Here is a 26,390-nt window from a genome sequence, read left to right as displayed (position 1 = left end):
TACTGAAATAAAATCACAAGATTTTTAGTTGGGATAAGAGTGAGAAAACAGAAGACAACCCAAAACAAGTGAACAGAAGATGGCAAACATATGGAATGATCTTCTCCAGGCAGGCCCCCCCCTCCCACCTCTCCTATAAATGATTACCATATTACTTTGGCTTACACCCCTAAACCCCCTCTCCATCCATATCAAACATTTTTTATGGCAGCAGACTTGTCACATTCAAAAAGTATCATGAACCAAAGAAGATCAAAACAACTTAAATTTTAGTTACATACAAATCTCAGCATATCTTCAGTCTAGATACCTTGATAACAGGTATGTTTTTTTAGAACTTTGTACAGATGTCTCTATGAACATTTTTTGATGTTTTATAGCCTGTGTGCACAGTCCGACGTGAGGAAACACTGGGGAAATTTTTTAAGTTACATGTGATTTATTTGTTGTTTTTTTACTGAATGTGACATCCTTTGTTCCACTGATTCGCTAATGATACCCCAAATCAGCAATTAGCTGTGTATAGAATGTGGTCATTTTTCTTTCTTTTAAAAAAAAAAAAAAAAAGCGAGAGGGGGTGGGGGAAAGATGGAAGAAAGAAATCCATGAAGTCCTTGCTCCTCTTCGGTCTGTACATTTCTCCTCCCCAAACTCTGAGGCCCAATATACCAACTAGGGATTGAGGAGACAACGCAGCTTTGTATACACTTGCGCCCGCCAGCACACACATGGGGGCGCGCGCACACACACACGCACACACACACACGCACGCACGCACGCACACACAAAATAACAATTCAACAAGGTCCTAAAAGGTTCCTGACTGCGTCCTTACTCCAGGTCCCTGGAGGGAGGAGTGCTGGAACTGATTGAGGCTTGTCCCTCGCTGTGGGTAGTGTGTTGGTCCAGAGGCAGATAGTAGAACGGAGCTGGCCTGCAGCGGTACCTGGCCTGGGTTGCTTGACTTAAGGCTGCGAGATTCCTGCTGCTGACTTCCTCTGGAGTCCTGGGCAATCAAGTCAGTCTTATCCTGCCCAAGGGCCCCTGATCCTGGGGTGGGAGCACCTGGCAGGCCACTGCTGTTCAAAAGATTTACTTTTAACTGGCTACTACCATAGCTGTGGCCTCTGTCTACATTAGGGCTGCCGCTGTGCTGGTGTGCAGACCCTGCTGACGGCCTGGAGTCTGTGGAGGAGGTGGGGGTGTGACTGGAATACGAGGGTGGGGAGTGGTCTTGGGACACCCCGGGGTGGTGGAAGGAGGAGATGCGTGGGTAGAAGCCCTGGCCTGATGGGCTGTAGGACCCCCGGAATGGAGAGGTGGGAGTTTGCTGGCGGAATGAAGGGCTGTCAGTTTGCCGGTGGCTTTCTGATGACTGAACAAGCAAACAAACACACTCAGTTTTCACAGTTACAACATGCCACTGTCCATGCATTTGGACAAATTAGGATGCCCAAAATAACAAATCAGGAACAATGTCATAAACAATATAAAATCTACCTGGTATGAGTACACAGAGGGACTGTATGTGTGAGGACTTTTCCTGGGAGAAGCCACAGATGCTGCCGGCATCTCATATCGCTCTGCATCTGAAATCCAGAAAGTGAATCAACCCCTGCACCGAACCAAAGATGTAAGAGAGGTTCGGCTGACTTATCATTTCCTCCTACCAGAATTGTCTATGGAGCCATCGCTCCTCCTGTAAGTTTGCTCTATCTTGATGCTTCTGAGCACTCGCTCCAGGACCCCTTGGCCTTCTCTTAGACGTTCAACAGTAGTAGGAACCATCCTTAGAAAAATACAAATTCAAAAGGTTATCTACCTACATATAATCCTTAATACACCACCTGACAATAGTAAGGTAATGCACAGACACTTGTCTTAGAGCTCTCCCTGGGCCTCTTACCACTGGTTGTCTTGGCGCCTCAATGGCACTGGTGGGCCCTGGTGGTCTGGAGGACTGACCTCCTCAATCTGTGGGGCGGAGGGGGCGTGTCCTGAGGATGAGAAGGAGCTGTGTGGAGACGCTGGGGTCTGATGGAGATGATGCGGATTCAGGTGATTGGAGTCCTGGCTGTAGTGTGAGGCAGGCCGGGTAGGGGTACTGCCAAGTGAGGAGCGGCTGCAAATGGGATCCGAGTCGCGACTGTTCCCTTGTTTCCTCTTGCGATATTCCAGCAAAGACACCTGGAGCAGCAGGGAAAGAAGTGAAAGAAAGAAGACGGATAAGCACAGTCAGGTTTAACACACAACTGTATAGCATTTATACGAACACTGGGCTAATGACTAAATCACACCATACACCAAACTGCATTGAGTGATGGGCAGACTGCATGCACCACACGAGAAACGACTCAAACAGGAACAGTAATTACCACTGAAAACCCTCCATAGCCATAGACACTACCTCACACATAAAATGATATGGTATGAGCTTTGTTTTTCAATCCATTACATTAACACAAATCCAGTTATGATAAAGACCCAAGTACGGTTTACGCTTGATCTGCATGTTTTCATTGCAGTTAGTGAAGCTTTGACAGATGGGTAGGAAACTCAGAAGCACAATGCCAAAACAACAGACACCGAAACCTCAAATGTGCGTATACATACACACGGACTCAATGCTTAATGACAATGAGAGCACTCATCCCAGGCCAAAATCACCAGAGCACAAAAAAGGTTTGTGAGAAAAGAAGGTACATGAAGAAGGCAGGAGGACTATCGCATACCATCAATGAATACACTTGAATCTTTAATGCTTATATACACACACAGAAAAGTAGGCCTGTGCTACAAATCCATTTAAAGTGTTCATGCTGTGTTGTAAAGATAATAGTAACAGCTATAACTGTGCATATTAGCCTTAAAAGATACGGTGGACATTATTCTGCAGCTGTGTTCTGTTTTGCTAGCTAGGCCCAGTAGAGTGACAGGCAAGATATTTCTTAACCTCAAAACTGTTTATGTAGCTATTAACTTTGTCAATGGTCAATGTTTCTACAGCCCAATTCTGCTAATACTTTTCAAAGTTAGATGTGAAAATTGTACGGGTTGATGGCAGGTTGTTGCCAGCTAGCTTAACTGTAACTAGACCGCTAGATAATGCTCACTTTGTAGCGTTCCCTACCATCATTAAAAGGTAACCGGCCAAATGTCCTTACTTCCTGGTGCACTCATGACTTCTACAATCTTTTGTGTTATCACCTATTTTAATACGAACAGGAAAAACTTTTGGACAAATGGTGAAAAACCACCTACCAAACCCTTCCATTACTTTAGGGGCGTGTCCCACCCACCAAAATAGCCCCCTGAAGTTCAAATTACTTAATATTAGTGACATCTTCACAAGTCAGGTCAGTTAAATTATCTGCTGTACAACAAACATGCCACCTCAACCTAAAACTTGAAATGTTGGCAGCAGTCTGCTTTGGGAATGTTCTTCCACTAGCCTAGAAAGTTACACTGCAGTGTTAAAAGCACTAGACTTTGAGGATAAAGGTTCAGATGCACTTGATCCTTGGTATGGTATGGTTGGTATGTTTACATTTTGAATTTGAAGTACCGAATTAAATGTTTCTGCTCATGTCCGTTGACTCATTTTAATTGCATAATTTCATAATTGACATTTAGCTTAGAACAATATATTTTGCTATTGTAAGCATAATCCATTGTTTATTCACATTTCTTTTGGTGCTCTACAGAATACATTACACATGGAAATATGACTTAATATCATTCAACCTGTACAACGTAGGACAGGAACACAAATTAAGTTTAGCACAAAATGCCAAACTGATGGTGTGTTCTTTTATACTCATTTGGTGAAAATCTTAAAAATGAACAGCTAAAGAGAACTAATGGTGGTGCTGTTGAAAACTCACCGATATGAAACAAGGTCTGAAGACCTTGTGTTCATGTTCACATTCTTTCTGGCCTTTTGAACATCACTACTACCAATTCGTCAGTGCATTGGCCCTATCCCAACAGTCACCTTTGCTTGAGTGCAAGTGTGGATGTATGAAAAAACCCCAAAGAGCCACATATTGGTTGCAACGTTCATTCACCCAAAGTTTAGAATTCTCCCATTGGTGCCTTTTGATATTTCATGCTGTATTTCATGCTCTTCGAGTCTGTCTACTGGAGCGTCTAGTCAGTCTGAAAAGAGCCATGGATGAGATGGAGCAAAGACACAGGTAGGATGAAACATAGACAAAGAGGCTTCATCTTGATGCAACTTTTGACGCATCAACTTATGAACCATCAGCCTGTTGTGTTAAAGGCAATTAATGAAACTTTTCACATTTCAATGAATTTGAATCAAAATGGCATAAACCAAAACCCCTACTCAAAACTATAGTCAAAATTCAATGCTGGTTGGGACAACGATGGGTGCACAGCTTTCAGAGGATGGGTGGGTGTTGTATGCAAATGCAAAAAAAAAAAACAATATTTACATGCACACTTCTAAAAATGTAGTTGTAGGGAAAATATTCACCATATTTTGTACTGTCTTGTATTCACTTCTTACAGCTATAGGCTGGTAATCTGGCTTCCCTGACAGCAGACTAATGGTACGCAGGTTGGCCCTCTGCCTTGGAAGAAAAGTGGAAGAGAAACTTGGCAAAAAGGAGAAGTGAGGAGGAAGGAGACTGAGGTAGGAGGGAGGGTACGGGCATGAAGGTCAAAGCTACAGGATTGGTATCATTTCGATATACAAATAAAATGATTATCTTTGTTTTTTGATTTGAAGACCTGACACACGAGACCAATTGAAATATTTGAAGACAAAGTCAACAAGCAAAAAACAGCTATGTGAAAAGCACATCATGATGCCTGGCTTTTCAAATTGCACATATCACACAAACTCATTTGAGCTTGAGAAAAACAGATAACCTGAAAATAGTCAAATAAAATTGTGGAAAACTTGCCTTCTTCTTTTGTGGTGGGTTACTGATGTGAGGAGGTGTGCCATGGTCTGGGTAGCCACCCCCATAATGAGGCTCAGTGTAAGGTGACATCGATGTGGGGCCCACCTCTCCCATAAGTCCCTGAACACTTAGGGAACTGTGAAAGGACTCTGCAGGGGAGAAGCCTCCTTCTGACTGGGAAAGGTGCCGGTCAGTGGGCACGGAGTTCCCCAAGTTCGAGTTGAGAGGTGAGCAGGTGTATATGAGGTTGAACTCTGTCCTGAATGGCTGCTCTCTGTTTTGGTGGTTTAGGTCTGTGGAAGGACAGGGTAAAAGATTGAAGGTACTGTTGCACCCAGAAGAGTGAGCCTGGGAGTCCTGCCCTAAAGGGCCTCCGGGAATGGAAAAGTCATCTGAGGTCATGCCCACAGGGCTCTCTAAGCTGGAGGGAAGTGAGAGGTCTGGAAACTGGGGTCGGGGGGCATCGATATCTGTCTGAAGACATGGCTGAAGACACACAAAAGGACAGAAAACTTTAGGAAAAGAAATGCAAATTACTTTAAAAAACAGTTAGCAGCGAAGCTGTAGGGAGTTACCTCAGGAGAGATGGACTCTGGCCGATGAACAGGAGAAGCCTCAGGAGACGATATGTTCTGTGAGTAAAAATCAGAAGTTGTTGGATTAATTTAAGTGGTTTGGACAGTCTGCCCATGTACAATAACGGCAGTCTTTAAAAATATGCTCAATTCTAGATCTTTATTAAAATTCTAAGGTTAAAAAAAGCGCTTAAGTCACTGAATGCTAAGATTGCCTAAGGAACAGTGGACCACTGTTAGAGCTCATTATGAAATTTATCAGACCTACCACATAGTACATTTGGGAATCGCTCTTGTGCAACACATATGTACAGCCAGTGCTGTTTATAAAGTTTGGTTTCAATGGAATATTATCAAATTTCCACAAAAATATATTAAACTACCCTCTTTGACTAACAAAAATAATTTTTACTATTTCAGGTTATTCAGCATTGTAGTTGCTAAAGCCGTGTGTTAATTAATTAATAATTCAAATACATAGACTACACACTGTAGCATAGTAAATGACATGCACAGAAATTGTTTCTCATCTCAGAATCATTACGCAGAACGTAAAGATACGTTTGGCAACGTGTACCCAGTACTTCTCATTTTGACTTTGGTTCTAATATGGAACATTAGCCAATATTATTAGCCAATGCTAGGGTTGTCGAGGGCATATGTAGTTGTTTTCTCACTTCAAACTGTAGTGGCGTGTTGCAGCGACTCGCTGGCAGTGAGGGCATTGGTGAGTAGGCCAGGCCATTGGGCAGCAGGAAGCCACAGGTGGTGTTGAGCAGTGGGTGGAGGGAGTCTTCTGGTAGTGGAGGTGTAATAGGGGACAGTGGACAAAGAAGGGGGTCCAGGGTTGCAGGAACCTCTGCCACATATTTGGAACGGCGCTTTTTAAACGGTGCGTTACCTTCTGAGAGTTTAGAGATAGGAAATGCAGAAAAGAAGAAAACTGTTCAAATACAAACAGAGATTATCAAAAGCTGTGTGTGAGTAGGTATACACGTACCATTGGACAAGAGATTGGGGGTGGATCTGCTACTGGTGCTCTGCTGAGAAGAGGTGGACTCTGTACTGTCCTCCACACTCACTGAACAGTTTTCATCCTCAACCTGCTTTATCCACCTCTGCATCAAAACAATATTAATATATTAATCAATCTAACGTTAACAGAGCTGAGTGTTTATGACTAATTAGTAGAAAAAAACTTATTGTTTTTCACTCATTTTTGTCACCAGAAATATTATTTCAAGACTTTAAAATGTTTCAGTCTATCCTAGGATATTCCAGCCTTCTATGCTGTCTAGCTACATCACTTACCTTTTTGAAGCAGCCATAGGTGCCATCAGTTTGGAGAGGCCGCGGCCTGTGTCTCTCTGGGTTGAAGGGGGAGCCAAAGCGGATGTAGTGTCTGGGTGTGGTGCAGATGAGCGACGTGTGGGAGAGGCCTGGCAGCATGTTGAGGGTCGTGGCCAGCACTGTGGGGTCGGTGGTTATTCGCAGCGGACGCTCTATAGGCACCTCCTGGTGGATCTTTTCACCTCCAGGAATCTTGTCATTTAACCACTCCGTCACAAGATACTGAGACCAAAGAAATGTAAACACGATTAACCCTCAAATTTCCTAAATTACATTCAAAAAGAATACTAAAGAGCATGACTTGATCATGAAAGTTAAAACCTTACAAATAGCTTCAACCATGCGCATCTAACCTTCTTAGTCTTTGGAAACCTTAAATTTCCTCTGTTTATGCAGTTCAGACCCTGGTGATCTCCCTCCACGAGATTACCACCTAAATTGCCATCTCCATGGCTGTGTTCAGTCCCATACTGGCCCTGAGCCCCGTCTTCATCCAGTGACATTCCCTGTTCAGCTGATGGCGCCAAAGGCATTGCTGCTGCAGTAGCAGTAGCCGCAGCAGTAGCAGCAGCTGCGGCCACCTGTTGGGCCAGGGCCTGGCGCTGCCGCCGGGCTCGCTGCGACGAGCTTGACCGGTAGCGAGAGATACGACTTTTGGGCCGAGGTTTAGAAGGTCGTGCAGGTTTAGGTGGAGCAACAGGGGTAGGCAGGTTGGGTGTTGATGCCTTCTCTTCAACGCACGGTGCTTCCTGTGAGATAATAGAAAAGTTGGTCGAGTTAACTAAATGTAACACTAAGAAAGTTCCCGCTTAGAAAATAAATTACTTTGCTTACTAACCATGACGTAGGTGGTACGCCGCGTGCTGACCCCTACTCCAGTGTTGTGGGGTACAGAGGTGTTTCCTACCCCATCTGCACTTTCCAAACTATCCTCCTTTACCTCAGCTGCTCCTGCTCTCCTCCTCTTCCTTTCAAGGCTATTAAATGTCTGCATAAATAGGCAGGCCCATAATAAGTGTGGTTATATTGTGTCAGAGAATTACCTAATGCATTGGTGGACTTTGAAACCACCACAATACGAAATCAATGAATATCTGGTAATGGCCTACTTTTTTACTGGCGACGGCGACCCCATTTTCATCCACTTCTCCATCCTCTCCCTCCTCTACTTTCAGATCATCTAGCAACCTCTCCTATATGAACATGCACATACAAAATATAAGGGCAGACATTACCTTTTATTAGGTAAAAGCATTTTTTGTTTTATATTTAAATTTTTGGATGCTATAATGGTCCTGTTGTGACATTTTTATTTGCAAAGGTTTAAACACAATATTTTATGATACATATACACACACCTCTGCATCACTTGTTCCCTGGAATTCTTTGGCCTCCTGGTGCTGGTCGAGGGTCTGGTTGTTGTCTATTGCCAGGCAGGTCTCCAACTCTTTTCTCCTGGCTTTTCTCTGTCTGGTTTCAGCTCCAATCACAGGAGAGGGAGCCAGCTGGGAGGGGGGAATCAGCAAACCTTCCTTAGGGTTTAAGTTGTGCTTCTGCACTGGACAGTTCTGGTTGCCCTTGTGGCAGGCACAGTCCACTTTGTAATTGCTGGTAACAAGAGAGGAGAAGACAACATTGGAGAAGATTATGGATAATGGAAAGGTGTTTTAAACTGCACAAACAATAACTTGTGTGCTAGAAGTAAAACATAGGGCTGGATAAACAAACTTGACAAGGTTTAGTTCTGACTATAAACCAGTGTTTCTCAAATAGTGGGGCAATGCAATGAAGCCAAATAAGTTAAGGTGTCATTTAAAGACATTACAACTGAAAAGAGTTAACTTATGAAATCCTGATAATGCTTACTTCTTCCTGCCAGGAGTGGGGGGGGGGGGTAACAAAATATCTGAGGAGCATTGCTATAAACGGTGATTACTTAACATGTATAAGATTCATAAAATAAGAAATAAAAATAAAAATTAAAAAAATCAGTAAAATAATTACCGCAAAATCCAAGACAATCCTCAATTTAGTAATATGGCAAAAGGGGCACCTACATTGTGCGTGCTTTTAAAAGACTATAAGCCGTAAATTGTGTCACCATTTGGTCTTTTAGTAACATTCATTTGGTAACAACATACACCTGATCACATTACCTAGATCAGGTGTGTTCAGTCAATCAGCAGCTGGATGAGCCAATGACACACCTGTTTCGGTAATCAGCAGGGAGACTTGGAAAACCAGCAGGGACACCGGCCCTTAATGGGCTGCAGTTTGACACCCCTGAATTAAACAATTTTGACAAGCACTGTTGTATGATTCTAAAGTAGAATAACGGCCAAAGAAATAAGTAATCAGCAAGTAATTTTTCAGGATTTCATCAGGTTTCATTTGTGCCCATTTTCTCCACTACCTTAAATAAATTTTATAAGGGTTTGGGTATTGGCTCATAGGCCTTAGATTATTCCTTATGCTTATTTCCAGGGTCAAACAACTCAACTTGGTCTTGTCTAACTAGAAGTCATTTCATTTGCCCAGATGCAGTTTTGCCAACCTCAATCGATCAGCCATCTCGTGGCAACCGCAATAGCTGCTGGCTGCAGCTTTCACCACAAAAACTTAATAAAAAGACAGTAACTACGAAATTTCTATTGCCTACTTTTCTTTAGTCCTTGTCGTTAAATACTGTCCCAGTGAAAGAAAGAGTGGTGTTGCTTGCCTGAGAGTTTAATTACTGTTCTAATCATATGCAAACATATTCACAAGACTAAATGTTTCGATAACTAAATTATCACTTTTACCACATGTCTTGATGCACTGTTGTGTGGCATGAAATCAGTACTGACCAACAACTGAACTCGTAGTCAAATCCAATGGTGACCTCAGAATCCTTTGTGATTTGGCTGATAGCATAGATACACAGATGGATCATACCATCAGCGATCATATGTCGGACCTAGGATGGAGACAAGATAGATTATGCAGCTCAATTAAGGTGTGAGTGATTTATTACTTATACATATTTTTGACAAATCTGACCTCAGCGTTGGGTGTACAGGATCTCCTGATGAAGCGAGCATCATTTCCAAACGTCCGTGCATCAACACACATCTCTACATCATTAAATTTTGAGTAAAACAGCACAAAGGGGTAAGGTCTAAAAAAAAAAAAAAAAAATCACAGGAAAGAAATCAGTGTATCAGTTACTTGACTGACCCAAATCAAAACATTTTGGTTATCTCCCACAAATCTGGACAGGTGTTTTTAACTTGACAAATTACCAGTTTAAATCTATTACTATACCAGGGGTGGGCAATCCTGCTCCTCGAGGAGTGGGGTCCCTGCTGGTTGTCTCCCTACTGATCAGGTGTCTCAGTTAGCTGTTTCAGCTGTGATCGACTAAAAACCCCTGTGTAACTGGGGAAGGGAGAGTTGAAAAACCAACAGGACAGCAGTCCTCGAGAACCAGGTTTGCCCAGACCTTTTTTTTTTCGTATATATTTTACAGTGACATAAAACAGACTGTCCATCAACTTTGAATTTGTCCGCAGAATTGTAATGTAATGTTGTGGCTGTTTTATATTATGGTTTTGTATACAATTGTTAAAAATTTTCTGTCACTATTATGAAAACCAATTGATATTGAGCAGCATTGTCTACATTCATACACTGTGATTACCTACTTCTTAAAGAAGTGTCCATTCACTTCAAACTGTTGTTTGAGCATAACCTTTCCCCGATATTCAATGATGAGGGTGTCAGGCTCAAGGTTCTTGGCTGCTCTGAGAATTTTCCTGTGTTTCTGCACCCGTGTTACACGGCCCAACTGGAGCTACAAACATAAGAGGATATTTACTTACAAAGCGCAAAAAGAGTGAAAAAAATAAAACTCTTCTCCTTTGCCTTTAACCAGCAACATTTTTTATCTAACTATTATGGATAACCTACTAGCTGACTACTTTCAAAAACTGTGCAAGTAACTAAATGAAGTGGTGCTACTGTATATTGATTTAACTTACATGTCTCTGTCCTTACATTCAAATTCTATATTTATTATATTTCCAAAAACAAAGAACAAGTACAAAAGGCTAATCCAACATTATACTGCAGAAAAATGTGATTGTGAGGCTGACCTGCATTTGTGAGCCAAGTACTGTATGGTTACAGGCCAGCTCAGTACGGTTGATGGTGTCCATAGTGTCAACGGAGGCATGAATCTGTGTGGTGGATGGAGACATTGTGCTGCAGCCCTCCGTCTTTGATACAGTGGTGCTGGCAGCACGGTGAAGTTGCAGTAATGTCTGGACATCAGCGCTATACTGGTTGGCCAGTGCCTCCTCATACTGGTCTGTCCACTGGCGTATCCTGCTCTCCCATCCTTCTGCCGTGTTCTCATCAAGCACACTGGCCTCTGTTGTTGAGTTCTGGAAGTAGATCGTGAGTGCAGTTTTTAGCATTAGGCAGTGAGAACACTAATGCATAATTGTATAATAATGAGGAAAACATTTTTACCTTCATCCTCATAGACTTCCTAGATCCCTCTCTGAATGCCTGAAATAGAAAAAAAATTGTTTCATTTTTTTCAAGTCAACAATTATTGCCTAAATAATGTACATCCAAACAATGTGTGTACTGTTGGAAAAATACTGCATTAATCATTGAAAAATGATTTGCTGTAGCCTTGTTAGCCTGTGACCTTGGTGTTTTCTCCCTTCTGCATGGAAAGGGAGTATCTGTGCGTACAGTACTGTACCATCTTTGTCTGATGTGCTTGGTGCAAGAAATATTTTCCCATGTATTGTGTGACTTTGCAACTCCCCAGGTGGAAACCAACTGTTTTATGAGCTGTACTCTTTTCTTTAGTGAGAGGAAGTTGCCTAGCTGCATACTGCTCACTCCTTGCAAGTAAAGATACTGAACAAGGTCTCAACTGATTGTGTCTCTTTTATTCAAGATTAACAAAGGGAATTCACAATTTCCCTAACACGTACCTTGACTTTCTTGCTCTTCGGGGTTCCACGGGTCTTCTCTGTGCTCTTCTTCCTCTTTTTAGATTTGCTCCTTTTAACCCGGTTGACAGTTAACTTGATGCTGGTGGGCGTATGCTGGGTGGCAGTGTAGGAGATAGTAGAGGGTGACACCTCTTCATCACCACTCTCTGTAGCACTGCTCTCACCAGCTACCAAGAATAAATAGATTAGGAATCCTTAGATGTTACCATGATGACGAACTAAACTCCTTTGTAATGAACCTAATGAACAGATGCATGAAAACACATGTACCTGAGACATTTTCTGTTTTCCTATGTTGGCTTTCTGCTGCTTTCCTTCTATCGTGGCCCCTTCATTCCAAAAAAAATTAAACATAATTCTAAGTTAATGGTTTGAAAGTGGAGGAATGTTTAAATGTAGAAAGCTGTAAGGTTAAATTATACTGCAGGTCAGGTCCTGATCCTCTCACCTGCAGTGTTCACACTTAACGAGTAGGCTGTCTGGCGTCAGGTTGCAGCGACACCAGCTGGGCATGGCCCCTTCCTCCTCTGAGGAGCTGTCACTGTCAGCTGTGTCATCAGTTTCGTGATAGCGAGAGCTACGTACCACGCCATTGAGGTCCATGCGGGGAATAATGGTGTGGGAGGGCGGGGAAGCAGGTGGGGTAGGGGGTGGGGGCGCGCCATAGTTGTGATCCTGACAACACACAACGGAAGACTGTTGCATCTTCAAACAACGGGTGTTCAGGCAAAAAGGGAAACGGAAAATGGAGACGAATGAAAATGAGGGCAAAAAAACAGGTATGTGAAATAGTACAGCTGTTAATAATGGAAGCAGTCTGTGGTTACAGTAATCTAACAGTAGGGTAAACATTCATGTATAATCTAACTACAGGAACCACCAATGTTTAGCTTACTTTTAATTTTCAATTTTGATGGAACAAGAAAAGATTGGAAAAAATATTATTTTTTACCTCTTTTAAATGCATTTCTTACAATATGACATGCAGCTGATGAATAGAAATAAAGCTACATATGAACTCACAGCATAAGGTAGTCCCCGATATCCATGACTCTGTGCGCTCCCACAGCTGTGGTTGTAGTTTTTTTCATTCACAGCAGGGCTTGCTTCAACCGACTCAGGGCTAAAAATGATACATAAAAAACAATCAAATAAAATGAAGAGAGCACAAATTACATTTCCAAAACAAACATCAGCACTGTTTTAATTAGGAGAAATTATTCAGTCAACAGATGGCACAAATACACTGGCGCTGTTCTTGAGCCATGACGAAGTTAGAAGATGGAATGTAGGCACTACTATGTTATGCAACAATTTTTGCATTTGCATCACACTTCAACCCCAACATGATAGATTGAGAGTAGCAAAATCACAACTGAATAATCAGAGGAGATCCTAAGACAAAATAAAAACAACACAATGGGGATCTAGCAACATGTTTTTACAGGTAGAAGCTTTTGGCAGATAATGAAGAAATAAAAAGGTTACTGCATAGCCTACAGAACAAGACAGCACCCAAAAAACAGGGAAGTGTAGGAAGTTACAGGATGCAATTTAATGTTCCTGGCTGGCCTCGTCTGGATAATTTATCACTATAAATAATAAATGCAGTTACATGCATATAAATACACAGCACTTCTCACTTTGGAGACATGCATATTGATCTTTCTTCTCTGTGATGACTGTGGGAATTTAAAGACACTTACAAAAATATACTGAATAAAGAAACGAGAATCATATGCATACAGCAGTAATACTCCTGTTACACTGTATTGTAACTGGTTGTTTTTTTATGTAAAATTGTAATCAGTATTATAATTGTTGAATAAAGTGAGTATGTTAAAACTCATAATACTACAATAGTAATTTGAGTTTTGTCCTCATCTCTCAAACTATCTATCATCCTACGGTGATCCTATGGGATGTGAGAGATATTTCATTAAATGAAAACACAGCAAATTATTGGCATTCTTAGTCACAACTTACTCTGATCCAGCAGCCATATCTGAGTAAGACGTTTCAGGTGTAGTGACTCCCAGCGTGATTACTATGCTCATGACGTCCAGCACAGCGACGCAAGGGAGAAGGGGGGAGGGGGAAGGGAGTGGGCAGGATGGGACGGGGAAGAAAGGGAAAGAAATCACAGGGTCCCAACTACAGCAACAGACCACTCCAGAGGTGGGGCGCCGCTGAGCCGTAGCTCACGGCTCACAGTCATGGGGAACCTGGGAGGAGAGGGGAAACAGATTGGTTTAATACAAACACATGGACATGGAGACTTTAAATCAAACAAATCCCACTAAGCTTAGTAGCCTCATTTTAAAAGGATGAACTGATTAATTTACTGTTACAGATTTCAGGAAGGATAATGCAACATAAAAACAAATAGCAACTCAGTAAAGCTACAAGAAATCACTAAACATAAAGACGTCTTATCTGACGCAATCATGCGTAACAGGCCATTTATCACTAAAGGGGAAGGTGGTAAACATTTGTCCCAAATAAATTTGACAAATACTTACACCTCATTTTTTCATTCACATTTTAATATGTGCATCAAAACTAAAACAAACATTTAGCAAATCTACACTGAGGGATTCATAACAAACATGCCTTAACATGACTCTGTTTATGTAATGGAAAAACACTGGCAACAGGCTCATCCCTGTGTGATACAACACACGTAACACCCTATCCAAACGTGTGTAACACATTGTAAATGGATGTTTCATTAACTAAATTAGCGTTACTAAATAGGCATATTACATATAGTAAAAGTATAGGATAGTTTCTTAATATGAGTAACATAGCACAACAACTCATCATAATAAAGGTGCTTTACTTCAGTCTATGTAGGGTGCAGTGAGATATTATTGAAATAAACACAACCCAGTAGCAGAGCGGTCTGTCATTTGATAGATTGTGGGTTGATTAATAAGCCACACTGTATGTCTAGAAGTCTTGAAACTACCAACCCTTTAACTATAAACAGAAACATTTCAAAATGTACACAACATCACAACGGCTGGGTTGCCAAGATCACAGGACTCCCAACACTACCCAGGAAACCTCTGCTAGGTGTTTAATGCCCATGAGCAAATTTGCTGACTCACAATGACGACAGATGCTTCGAAGGGGGAAAACAGGAGAGGGCTTTTGTGCAGCTGTGTCTAAAACAATAACTTATTATAGACAAGTAACGTGTCATCCATACATATGATTCCAGCATGTATGGGATGCATGGGGGTAATTTGCAAAAGGCAGAAAATACACAAGGGCCTTTAAGGATTTACTTTTATATATTGCTGCACTAACAAAGACAACCAGCATGAGGCGCTTCCTTCCCAGACATATAGAAGGGTGAGTCATCCAACACAAGTCCCAGCCCTCTTGTCACATGACCATACTGCTGAAACACTGACCCACACTGAGTTCTTTCCCTCCTTGTCCACAATTGCTCAGTTGCCTAGCATGAGAGCTGAGGCAGTGGAGGCTCTGCTTAAATGCTGAGGACACAATCTGACATACAAAAATGTTTTTCCTTGGGCAAAGAAAAATATACAGGAGTAATATTAAAACTAGCAGAGCAATTTTCTCACATGAAGCCAGTTGAAACAGCAACTTGATGCCTGCCATTTCTGTGAAACTCCCCTAACTGCAGCAAATGGCGCCCTTGCTCTCAAGCACCAAGGCAACCACAACAAAACTGGGGATTTCCAATAATGTCAAGGTCAGTTCAAACATTCTCACTAACAAAATGCCAGCCCTATTCAGCTTGACACAACATTATGGTACATATTTAACAACCTAAATAAAATTGAACAAAACAAAACTGCAGATTCTATGTAGACAGATAGAGACTGTGGTGACTTCAGAACTGTATCTCTTAAAGCCTGAGCCATTAAACACACATAAGAAGCCCGCAAGCTTTAACACACGCCTAACATATTCAGATGTAGAGGCACACGGTGAATCCTGTGGTATCTGATCCAGAGTATTTCTAAAAACATCCTGGCTATTCTCTCTGGTCTACACTTACAGCCACTTCTTGTTCTTCCAAAAGGGAGGGGGTCTAAACAAAATAAAACTGAAGCTGAACCAAGAAGGTAAATTTTCATACGAATAAGGAAAATCCTCTCTTTACATCCTCCACCATCTACTGCTGGCTCAACTATGGTAAATCTTTTCAGTAGCATTTGGGGATGCTACATACATACAAAATGAAACGGAAATGGAGCCGAAAACGACTAATGCTACTAAATATCAGTTCTACAGCAGTGTGTATATTTTAAAAGTTAACAAATGGAGGAAAAGGCGAAAACCATAACTGAAAGTAAAAATAGTGTTTTTTTCTGCAGGAGCATTTTCAGAGTGGGGATTATAATAATTATATTTGCACATATTCAACATCCATATTTCAGTATCTGCTATGCATGCTTTTTTAAACAGTCCTAACCTTATCTTAACTTACATGTAGCAGTGATCTGTCAGTGGCAAAGTAGATACTTCCTGTTTCCTTTGTAATACCACTAATAGCCACTGAAAAAAACTGGTCAGACTGGTGACACCTTATTCCGCACATATTAGTAATATTTGTATTTTTATACAGGTGATACTCTAAACTCAAAATTAAGGTTCATTTATTTCAGTATTGCACCTTAAATAACTAATATATTAGATAATTACATGCAAAGCAAGAGAGCTCAAGTCATAGAGAGATTATATTTTTAGAGTATCACCTGTATTAGGTTAATGACTTGCTGTATAATTTCTTAGAAGGATAAAATATAAATATTTGCCCAAAAAAAACATGCATTACATGCAGTGGAATACGACTATGGTCAGGTAAGTGTCACCCCAGACTTTTGGTGTCATGCCATACTTGCTGACATTTGATTTATAGGTTGTTATCTATGTTAAACAGTATGGAGGGTGCTTTATGTCTACCCAATAAGGTCACACTTAGACTTTTAGTTTGCCTGATTTGTGAACCATTATGCAGTCATTCAGCTTTCATCTGCTGCCAGAAAGGAGTGAGTTTCTAGATAGAACGAGATGTGGCCTGTTCTACAGATAGCTTCAAGCAGCGTTTTCCATAAACATTTTGTATTTGAACATCAAGTTCACGCTCGTACAGTGTCCACCTGTGCCTGGCCGAACCTCAACAACACTTCCAAGTCCAGTAAGATTACACCAGCCCCCTCAGTCTGCCCCCGCACGCATGCTTGCTATACATGCGTGTTGCACTCACCGAGCTTCTGCAGTAGGAAATTAGGATGAAGAACAGGCAAATCAATAGGGCCTGGCTTTATAACAAATGGAACACGTGGCGAGGCAGAGCAACACTCACTGACCTCATGTCACACTCACCAAAACAGATTTTCAATATTGAAAAGAAAAACTCACACAGATTAACAAAATATTTTACAACAAAAATAGATTCAGGGATCAACCACAACAGGACCTGGAACTATTTATGTCAGGGTGGGAGAAGTTAACATCTAGGGCTGCAGCTATTGATTACTTTATTAGCTAGTATTCTATTTGATTCTAATTCTATTCTATTCTAATCAAGTAAACGGAAAATAAGCTATTTTACTTTGTCAAAGAACAGCGGGAAATATTCAACAGGAAATAAGACTGATTATGTCAAACTACTGGTAATTGTCAACTGTTTTCATACACAAATATGACAAAAAAAGGAAGTAAACAAGACACACACTATCACAGAATGCCAAATGTACACATTTTCATAAAAAAACAACCAATATGATACCACACTTAGCAACTCACCATTCAGATGTACAGACGGTGGCTAATGCTAACACTGAATTAATGGGTAGAACAAGTTCATACTCTGAAGTTCTTTACCCCCTTCAACTGAAGTAAGTAAAAGAAGTCGATCATTAGTTTATTTGCAAAGAAGAACTTTTAATAATCGTACTGAAGCATTGTTTCAGCCCTTTTGAAAAAAACTTTATTCATATGGTAACTATTCACATACAACTAAACCCAACAAATCCTACCAGACCAGATCAGATGGCCACACCAGATGGCAGGTATTCACATCTCACACATTGGCTTTACCATCAGCAGAGAGACTAAGTAGCTCTGACAAAGCTGGGATATAGAATATAATTAAAAATGTAAAGTGACAGACAGAAAAAAGGTCTTCTTTTGCCCTCCAGGTGAGAAGGCCTAAAAAGACACAACCCTACAACAGTACTATCTATGTGAAAGGTGTTCAATTCTAAACTAGACTAAAACACACATGAAAAAAATACAACTGACATAGCCACTGATGAAATGTCATAGTTTTGCAATATTCATAATATATGTAAAGCAACTTGGACATTTAACAATGTGTGCAAATAAAATGATGCCACTATGAAACAACTCACTATGCTACAATAGGCTGTGGGTAAACATAAACTCTACACACTGGAAACTTATCAAGACATTTTTAATTGTGTCTTTATGGAGTCTCAGTCAAGCACATAGTCAGAAATTATGTTAAACCTTCACAATGCAATACCAGGCATAACCAGTGGAGCAGGCTGACACAAAGCTTTAACCAAAGCTTTAAATTACTACAAAACCTTTTTGTCTATCATCAGTCTTAGCTCAACAACAACCTCTGTTGCTGTGGCTCTGATACTGTAAGGAAGGACTGCAAGGAACTATAAATATTTGTGCTCATCTCTATAAAAACAATAATTATAATTAATTATAATACTCATAATTATAAAATAAAACAATCACAGTGAGATAAAATCCCTTTGGGAGGTAACTGAGTGACCCTAAGAAAGAAAGCGAATCAACTACTAACTAATTAAACATTGGAACACCAACAACCTGAAAACACATTCTATGACGCAACAATTTATGTCACAGATATTTCATGTTTAATCTCAATATTTATTATGCATTACGGTCTTCAAAAGTTTTAATTTAATGCATTTTTTGAATAAATATTATAACTCAATATTAATATTGAATGAGCGAGTAGACAGTGACCTCACCATGTTGGACTAAGTCATGGAGTAAGTCACAGTGAAACCGCAACTTGCAGAGAAGCAAAATAATTCCCTAATAATATTTTTCCACTTTATACAATTAGCCAGCTTTTCTGTGACACTGGATAAAAACACTGATGATTTAACAAGTGTGTGACAATGCCACAATACCGTTTTGAGCAAATACAGCAGACCAGTTCTAACCTCCTCAAGTCAAACCAATGTGTGAAGATATTGATGTTCCCTGGCCACAGTCTACCCACTGTATAAGTTATATTTTGTCATATGCTTGTAGCCTACTCAAGGCTATGGCTTACTATGACAACATGTTACCCAGCCGCCATGTATATATTGTGTTTATGGGCATCATTGATTTCTTCACTCTGCCAACTGTCCATAGGAGCCAATCCACAACTTTGTGCTTTAATCACAAAGCTTCTTTTCCTGACTGCACTGGCAAGTGAATCCTATGTATTAATTTATGTTTTAAAACATACCCACTACTAGGGCTTGGTAAAAAAGTACCCAAGGACCCAATAAAATGACTCCTCATTTTGATTCCCAAAGGCAAAATTAATAAATTAAGTAAAAGAAAATATTAAAATATGTTCTTTAATAATGATAATGAACTAAACAGTGTAGGACTGTGGCTGCTAGAGGTTCTTTCTCTAAATGCTTTTTAACTTTACCTTTTGTGACGATAGACATGGGACAGATGAGGAATCTTTCAGTTTTCTCTTTGGTTGTTTTTCCCTTTACTACCTCAAATAAGTGCTGCAGATTTTGCTGGGTCCTGTCACGGCTGCACGAAGACAGACGAGCTCAGAGACCATAAGGCATCAAACACAGCTTGTTTTACATCCAGTGTGCTATTTAAATGTTTTGTCAGATTAGATGTGCAGAAAAACTCAGTTATTAACCTCATTAAACTTTTTATTGTACCTTTTTATTATCACTTTATTTTGTAGTTTTTGTAAGTCTAGATGTGCATACTACATCAAATCAAAAGTTTTGTATTTTGGTACCAAAATGGAGAACCACATAGTTCTTGGAATTGACATCCAATTAACCTATTTTTGGTTTTAGTCTAGTTTTGTTTTGAAACCCAGACACCAGTACTTACCATAGTAAAAGATGCAGTGCTAAATGAAAGTGAATGAGTATTTTGGGATGTCAGATTGCAAAACAAACAAAAATAGATATATTTTCTAAATGCACAAATTTTAAAGTTAAGTTAGTATGATTAGGTACTTGGGTTTTGAAATATCAATTTTAGGTTGATATCATAATTCAGATTATTACTTATATAATTTGCTTTCATACTTTGTCATGTTGACCAATTCAGCGTGCTGGGAGCACGGTGTGGCTCGCCATTAACACAACAATGTCCAGCAGCCTGAATGGAACCAGACCTGACCAGGGATAAGGAGACACACAATAGAGAACAAAGGCCAAGTGAGAGTTATAACAGGAGTGGGGGAGAGAACCGTCGACAGCAGGGCCAGCGTGACACAAAATCAATCATCTGTTTTGGGCCAAACAAGCCAGCCACTGTCATTTTGATGCTCAGTTCCAAGAAGAGGCATGAAAGAAAAGACTCCTGCCTGTTTGTGCTTGACCGTTTCTGCAGACTAGCTTCTGTTTCCTTTTCCAAATCAATCTGAAAGCAGGTTGCGTCTATGATCTCAACTAGAGCACTCAATACAAGAAACTGCTTTATGCAGTGTGTTCAAGCAATGTGTTTGCGGAGCTTTGTTGTTGTTTTTTATGAAAAGATATATATTTAAAATATGACAAAAGGAAAATAAGACTAATAAAGCTTAATCCCTATATAAAATTAAAGTTGTTATTGCTATCATTGCATCAGTTGTTTTAACTTTCATACAAGAGCAGAAAATATTACATGTAACAAGAAGAAAATGTCTGCTGCATGCATATAAATAACAAAGAGAGATGATGGGCAAAATCAATGTTTTGCTGTATAATGCAGACCTTTTAGACAAACCTGCTTCAACTCCACTCCCTGCTGTGTCAGCACACATCCCCTATTCAGATGAATGGGAAGGGCTGAATTTTTTGCCATGTAGAGAAATGGAATGTCTGTGTCACTGCAGCCATGGTCCTCACAATGACACGATTCCCGGCAGACAATGTCTGTTCCTAAAGGGGCAATTTCCAAGTAGTAGTCAAGGGGCGTGAGCCATCTTGTTTTTAGATAAGCTTGTGCTATGTCATAACATTAAGCAGAGACACCCTCAGTCTCTCACCACATGATCGTACTGCATGACAAACACAGCTCATGCAATTTCCTCTTCTGATCGACAGCCTTTTTCGGATACGAGGCCTCGTCCTAGTTCGATCTCACAAAAACGTTTGCAGCCCAGCACATATATCTAATGGAAGATTGCAATCACTCAAACAAAAACTCTTGGCAGCCATTTTGAAGTGCTGCAGGCCAAAAACAGTCTCACCATATTAAAGAATACACTATTAAAAACCCTAAAATGCTTTTTAAAAAGTATTTTATGCTATTTAGAATAAAACAACAGTTAAGCCTCAGAGCCTTTATGCACCTACTTTTGTGTACCAAGGCAGTGTATAATTTTAAAATTGTGCATTATAAAAAAGAAGGAATAAACAAGGTTAGTTACATTTATGAAACTAAAAGCTGCCATGTCTCACTTAAAACCATTTCCTCATGTCAGACCAAAGTGCTATGATCAGGAAAAACCTTATTATTATTATTATTATTATAAGGTTATTGACAGAATGCTCAACTTTGGTGCAAAGGCTCTCTTCTGGTTACTTTTCCCCTGCCCTCTCTCTTTTTTGCTCTCTTCTCATGTGACAACACCCTGTGAGCAAACAGATGTGTTTGTATACTTTGAGTTTCACCTCACACCAGGCATTTGTATATTTTAATAAACCATTATGTGGTCTCCATTATCACCCTACTTAGCTACATAAAGGAGAGAAGAAAGCAAAGAAAAGGGTTAGTATTGAGGAGCCTAAAATGGCTGCCTGCAGTTCAAATGTTGACAAGCTCATTCAAATATCAAAGAAATCAAGTTAGCGAGCATGAGTGACAGTAGGACTGTGAAAAATAAATAAAAGAGGTGCAATAAAACATAAGCATGAGAGAGAGTGCAAGAAAAGAGTAGCGAAGAATGATTATTACGTAGCCTCACCCCTCCCTCTACTTGTTTTTCCCCTGCCCACCTCCGCCTCTTTCTCCATTATTCTACCAAGAAGCAGTGCCTCTCTGCACAAAACAGAATTAACCAGCACAGCCCTCTGCAACACGGCTACTCTAGTGCCGAGGAAACGCTGCCCCCCATTGGAGCAGCTCCAGAACTTAAGCACCAATAAGAAAGCACCAATGAGACAGGCGTCAGAGGACTTGTTTTTAACCCCGTTGTGCAGGACAGCAAACCACACAACACACAGCAGTTTCAGCTGGGATACTATACAGACACATTATAACTATAGGTATCTGAAGACAATAATTTACAAGATAGTTTTATCTGCTAAGAAAGTAAAAAGATATAAATATGCTCAGATGTAATCTTAACATTTTTCAACTGCTGATTACTAAATTAAAAAAACTGCAGTGAAGTCAAAGAACAATTCAGATAAAATTCAGCTTTTCACTTATGTGAATTTAGTCCACACAGGTGTAGATCCAAAACACTTGGCTTGGTACAACATACACAAAAACGTATTTACATATCAATAGCTACACCTGCTGTCCATGTAATGGCAAGTGTCATCAGCATGCAAATTGGAAGCTAAAAGGATGGGGGGGTCTCCCTCCTGTTCCTCACAGCAACAACCCTCCCCACCCACTCTTTTCCAACCGTCTCCACAGAGACAGATCCCTGTCCTCCTTTGGAAATGGGCCAGTATCTTAAATCAATCCCTCTTGTACATATAGACAGAAAGAAACAAAGGTTTTAAATTATGAACAAATATGATCTAGACTAATCATAACACACCACTTATTCATCTAGTGATACATGCAAGGGCAAATCTCTCATAACAGCTACATTTGCTGGTTTGTAAGCACACCGTGCATGTCAACGAGGGGAAAAGATTTTCATTTGTAAACAGAAATATGGGTCAGGGTAACCTTGCATGTCTGCACATTCCTGAGATCAACAGAGCCTCAGAGGCCCATATTGGGTAAAAAAGGGTCCACATACTGCAAAAAGGTCCACACGACACCACTCTCAAAGACAACCTTCTTTTACAAAGTGTAGCTCAACACACCTACAACATGTGTTTTGATCTAAAACATAATCTGTAACAGCTTGAGAGGCCTAGCACCCAACACGGAAGGTCACAAGAAAGTAGCAACAAGCTTCATTTTCCCAGGGCAGCACATTAAGTTAAGAAGGTTCACCATTATAATAGGACTGTGCCTTAAATCCTCCATTTTTTTTTTGCTTAGTTATATGTTGAGAATTTTTATTCTCCAAGAGGCCAGTGTTTGCTCAAGATAACAAGTAGGGTCACATCAAGGGGAGTGTTGATGTGGCACGTGTTTCCAGTAGTTACGAGTGGCCAGGTCTGCAAGCTGCAGCCAACATATTCTATTAAAAGACGAGAAACACATTCAGAGAATGTCTGTCACAACCAATAAAAACAGTGCTCAGCTCACAGCAATCTGGCTTCCAAACAGGCTTGAAGATCAATCTGAATATTTGGAATAGACGGACAAGACCAGCTATAATTGTTGCACTTGTGAGGCAAGGTCAGTCACAGCTCAGAATATAACAACACTTTAAAGATATGTGAAGCTTAACCCCCCAACTAAATTGATGACGGAAGCGGATTTTAACTACCGTGTAACCAAGCTTCGTTGTTTTAGTCAGAACAGCACTTTCAGGGAGAAACCAAAGAGTGGACAAAGCAGAAATTACCATGCATAAATAAGCAACATTTGTATTTACACGTCAGGGGCGAACGAATAGAAAAGTAAAAATGTAGCGTCTGCTTTCTCTCCGCTCTGGACTCTAGGGCTGTCCAGCGCGTGCCTACGTGGTGCAGCTGAGCGGAGCACTGGCACCCGCGAAGCCATTTATACACTAAACAGCCTGGTTGTAAAAAAGACATACCCCATAATTACAATAGAACATGGAAAATGCTCTATCACACCATTCGACTATATTAGTGGCTTATTTCTGTAATGTTAAAACGCAATGTGCCAATTTGAATACTATACAACGACACCAGTATTAACATATTAGGGCATAGATCAGGATTAGGATTCTGCTGCCTTATATCAGGCCAAGAAATATTGAGGACCAAACGTAGCCTTTCCTCGCAGTCAGGTAAACCCCTCAATGAGGCTGCACTATATTTGTGTTAAAATAATAACTGTTGAGACGCTCGTAACTTGGTCGAAACTTGACATTCCTACATCCTGGATCAACAATGCTACTCCCAAATAAAAATGGAGGCTAAAAACGGAAACAAGATTCCCTTTTAAAATACCACCCATTTCTCTTAACCGCCATCGAGGCTAGGGGGTTGGCAGTTGGGGGAGGTGAAGCGTCAACTTACTGGCCAACAGATCTGGTTCTGGTGGCCGAAACCAACGTTCACACGAACACGAGAAAATAGCAAGCCTAGATACAGAAAGCGAGCTTTCGGCTCGATTCACACGCCCGAACGAAGTTTGGAATTGTGCCAAAGGTGGATGTATCAACATGGTGTGGCCAAACGGCACAGGGACACAGTATTTTCTAATAAAATTAAATGTAGGACTCCGATAATACGTAGCAATTGTCAGATTCGTTTGAAGATATGCCTTTGGTATACGCTCAACGAATGTTGTCCAATGTGTTGTTTCGAAACAAGAGCGCAATTAATCGTTAAATATCCCAAAAGTTTGCTAAAGGGCTAATGTAGCATTTGTTGCCTTTAGCTTGTCTGCTAACCTACTGTTAACACAGCAGCTGTTGGCTTAGCTAACATGACTCGCCACTGTTGACCAAACTGCACGTTGTATTGGTATTAACTTCAAATATTTCGACGGTTTCGTTGATGAAGTGCTACATTCAAAGCAATACCGTTAAAAACGGCATTTTTTGTACCTTCAAAACAAGTTTTCCCATCCTGCCCTACGCGGATGGATCCAAACTTCGTATGCCCATAGATTGGGTGCGAGTCTATTCTGTTCAATTCTATATTAGAACGTTGAAACATCTTATAGGGTTATAAGTCATTTATATGGATAACGTGCTGCTGATGTTTTGGTCGTGTACTGTCAGAGAGTAGTGGGCCTCTGCGAAAATACATAGACGAAATCTTCACAAACCTAAGATTTTTTTGTTTCACTTCTCAAACAACACCACTAGTTAGCATAGTCAGCTCGTTGTGGGAAAAGATCATCCCGAAATTACAAACGTATGGTTCGAACGTCACCCAGGTCATGGTATAACACGGAGAAAAGCTAGGTGGACAAACGCTGAGCACTGCCCGAGTAAAACTCCTGAAAACTTGGTGAATAACATTGAGCTGGTGGGGTATGATTGCTTTTAATATGTTTAGAATATTTTATTTTAATAAAATAGATATTCCGTGTACTTCCAGATAAACAAGCTGTCTAAAAAGGAGAAGAAAGGGGAAAGAAAAACATGAGGAGCAAACGGTCATTCCAGATACAGCCAAGAGCAGCCCTTTAAGGCAACACATCAACGTTTGGTTCAGACAGTTTTAAGCTAGCCGATGAGCCACTTCCGAAAACTGCAAAGGTCGTGGAGCCTACGAACTTGTTCTAATAAACTCAAGTAGGCGCTTAATTCCTGGCTGAGTTGGTTAGCTTCATAGCAACGTTTGCTTGACTGAAAACATGGCTACTTGCTGTCTTTAACACTGGTCCTACTTAAAAGACTATAAAACGGTTGAAATATTCACAGCAACGTTACTCACCTAAAGATGCATTCCAAACGTGTGCAAACGAGACAATTTCATGTAACCTACAGTAGGAAGCCCTTAGAATATCCCAACATCAAATCCAACCAGACCAGTAGGCCTGTGTGTCGACCTCGGCGTTTCCTGTATCCTTAGCCCTCAAAGTAGCTCCTTCTCCATTAATAGAAAACAAACTTCACAGTGTGTCTCGCGTATTGGCGCAAAATTAAATTCCCTGTCCTATTCAGGTGTAGTGCATCCATCAAGTCTCTATGATAGAGTCCCGGTTGATATATCCATTTATTTTAATGTATTGTATATTTACACTCGCTATTTATAACGGGGTATATGCCGCTGTATGTGATACTGGGCTCTGATTCTGTCTCGGGTCCTTACTCTCGCAGAGGCTCCCATCCCCCTCCTCACCGGCGGCGACCGCGGGTTCTAGCGAAACCGACACACAGCCACGCCACGGGGTTTCCCTGGCTTACATGCAGGGGCTCTGTCTTTGGGCGGCCCTTAACGCACAATCCCGCCTCTCGTCCATGATTCGACCACAATGTGTCAGTTATATTACGTACAAGATTT

At 40.7% G+C, this 26,390-nt stretch overlaps 1 protein-coding gene across 5 annotated transcripts; it reads right to left on the bottom strand.

Annotated features, from left to right (window-relative positions):
* Positions 1-536: 536 nt before the first annotated feature.
* setd5 (SET domain containing 5) lies at positions 537-26,337 on the bottom strand. 5 transcript variants are annotated; one of them, XM_029151141.3, is made up of 25 exons: positions 26,199-26,337; positions 13,855-14,093; positions 12,892-12,991; positions 12,317-12,573; positions 12,139-12,197; positions 11,848-12,035; positions 11,369-11,407; positions 10,990-11,280; positions 10,540-10,688; positions 9,896-10,013; positions 9,703-9,812; positions 8,215-8,464; positions 7,966-8,049; positions 7,695-7,844; positions 7,210-7,605; positions 6,818-7,078; positions 6,507-6,624; positions 6,184-6,410; positions 5,507-5,563; positions 4,932-5,417; positions 4,499-4,591; positions 1,907-2,187; positions 1,671-1,789; positions 1,501-1,589; positions 537-1,375 (listed from the first exon to the last, which is right to left on the bottom strand). In XM_029151141.3, the coding sequence occupies exons 2-25, from the start codon at positions 13,923-13,925 to the stop codon at positions 809-811; spliced, it is 4,560 nt and encodes a 1,519-aa protein (XP_029006974.1). In that variant the 5' UTR covers positions 13,926-14,093; positions 26,199-26,337; the 3' UTR covers positions 537-808. The 5 variants fall into 5 exon arrangements, with proteins under 5 accessions (XP_029006974.1, XP_029006973.1, XP_029006975.1 ...); XM_029151140.3 differs by lacking the exon at positions 26,199-26,337 and adding an exon at positions 25,821-26,192; XM_029151142.3 differs by lacking the exon at positions 26,199-26,337 and adding an exon at positions 25,821-26,192 and having other exon boundaries at positions 12,317-12,543.
* Positions 26,338-26,390: the final 53 nt, after the last annotated feature.

The sequence above is a fragment of the Betta splendens genome, chromosome 5 (assembly GCF_900634795.4).
Source record: "Betta splendens chromosome 5, fBetSpl5.4, whole genome shotgun sequence".
Taxonomy (NCBI): domain Eukaryota; kingdom Metazoa; phylum Chordata; class Actinopteri; order Anabantiformes; family Osphronemidae; genus Betta; species Betta splendens.
Note: the sequence above shows the minus strand (reverse complement) of the source record. Positions and strands in the feature narration are given on the sequence as shown.

Excerpts from the sequence above, each read along its gene's own strand:
- setd5 (XM_029151141.3), bottom strand. The coding sequence starts at position 13,925 with ATGAGCATAGTAATCACGCTGGGAGTCACTACACCTGAAACGTCTTAC. Across the intron at positions 11,281-11,368 it reads GGAAGTCTATGAGGATGAAG|AACTCAACAACAGAGGCCAG; the intron begins GTAAAAATGTTT and ends ATCTACTTCCAG. Across the intron at positions 10,689-10,989 it reads TACTTGGCTCACAAATGCAG|CTCCAGTTGGGCCGTGTAAC; the intron begins GTCAGCCTCACA and ends TTATGTTTGTAG.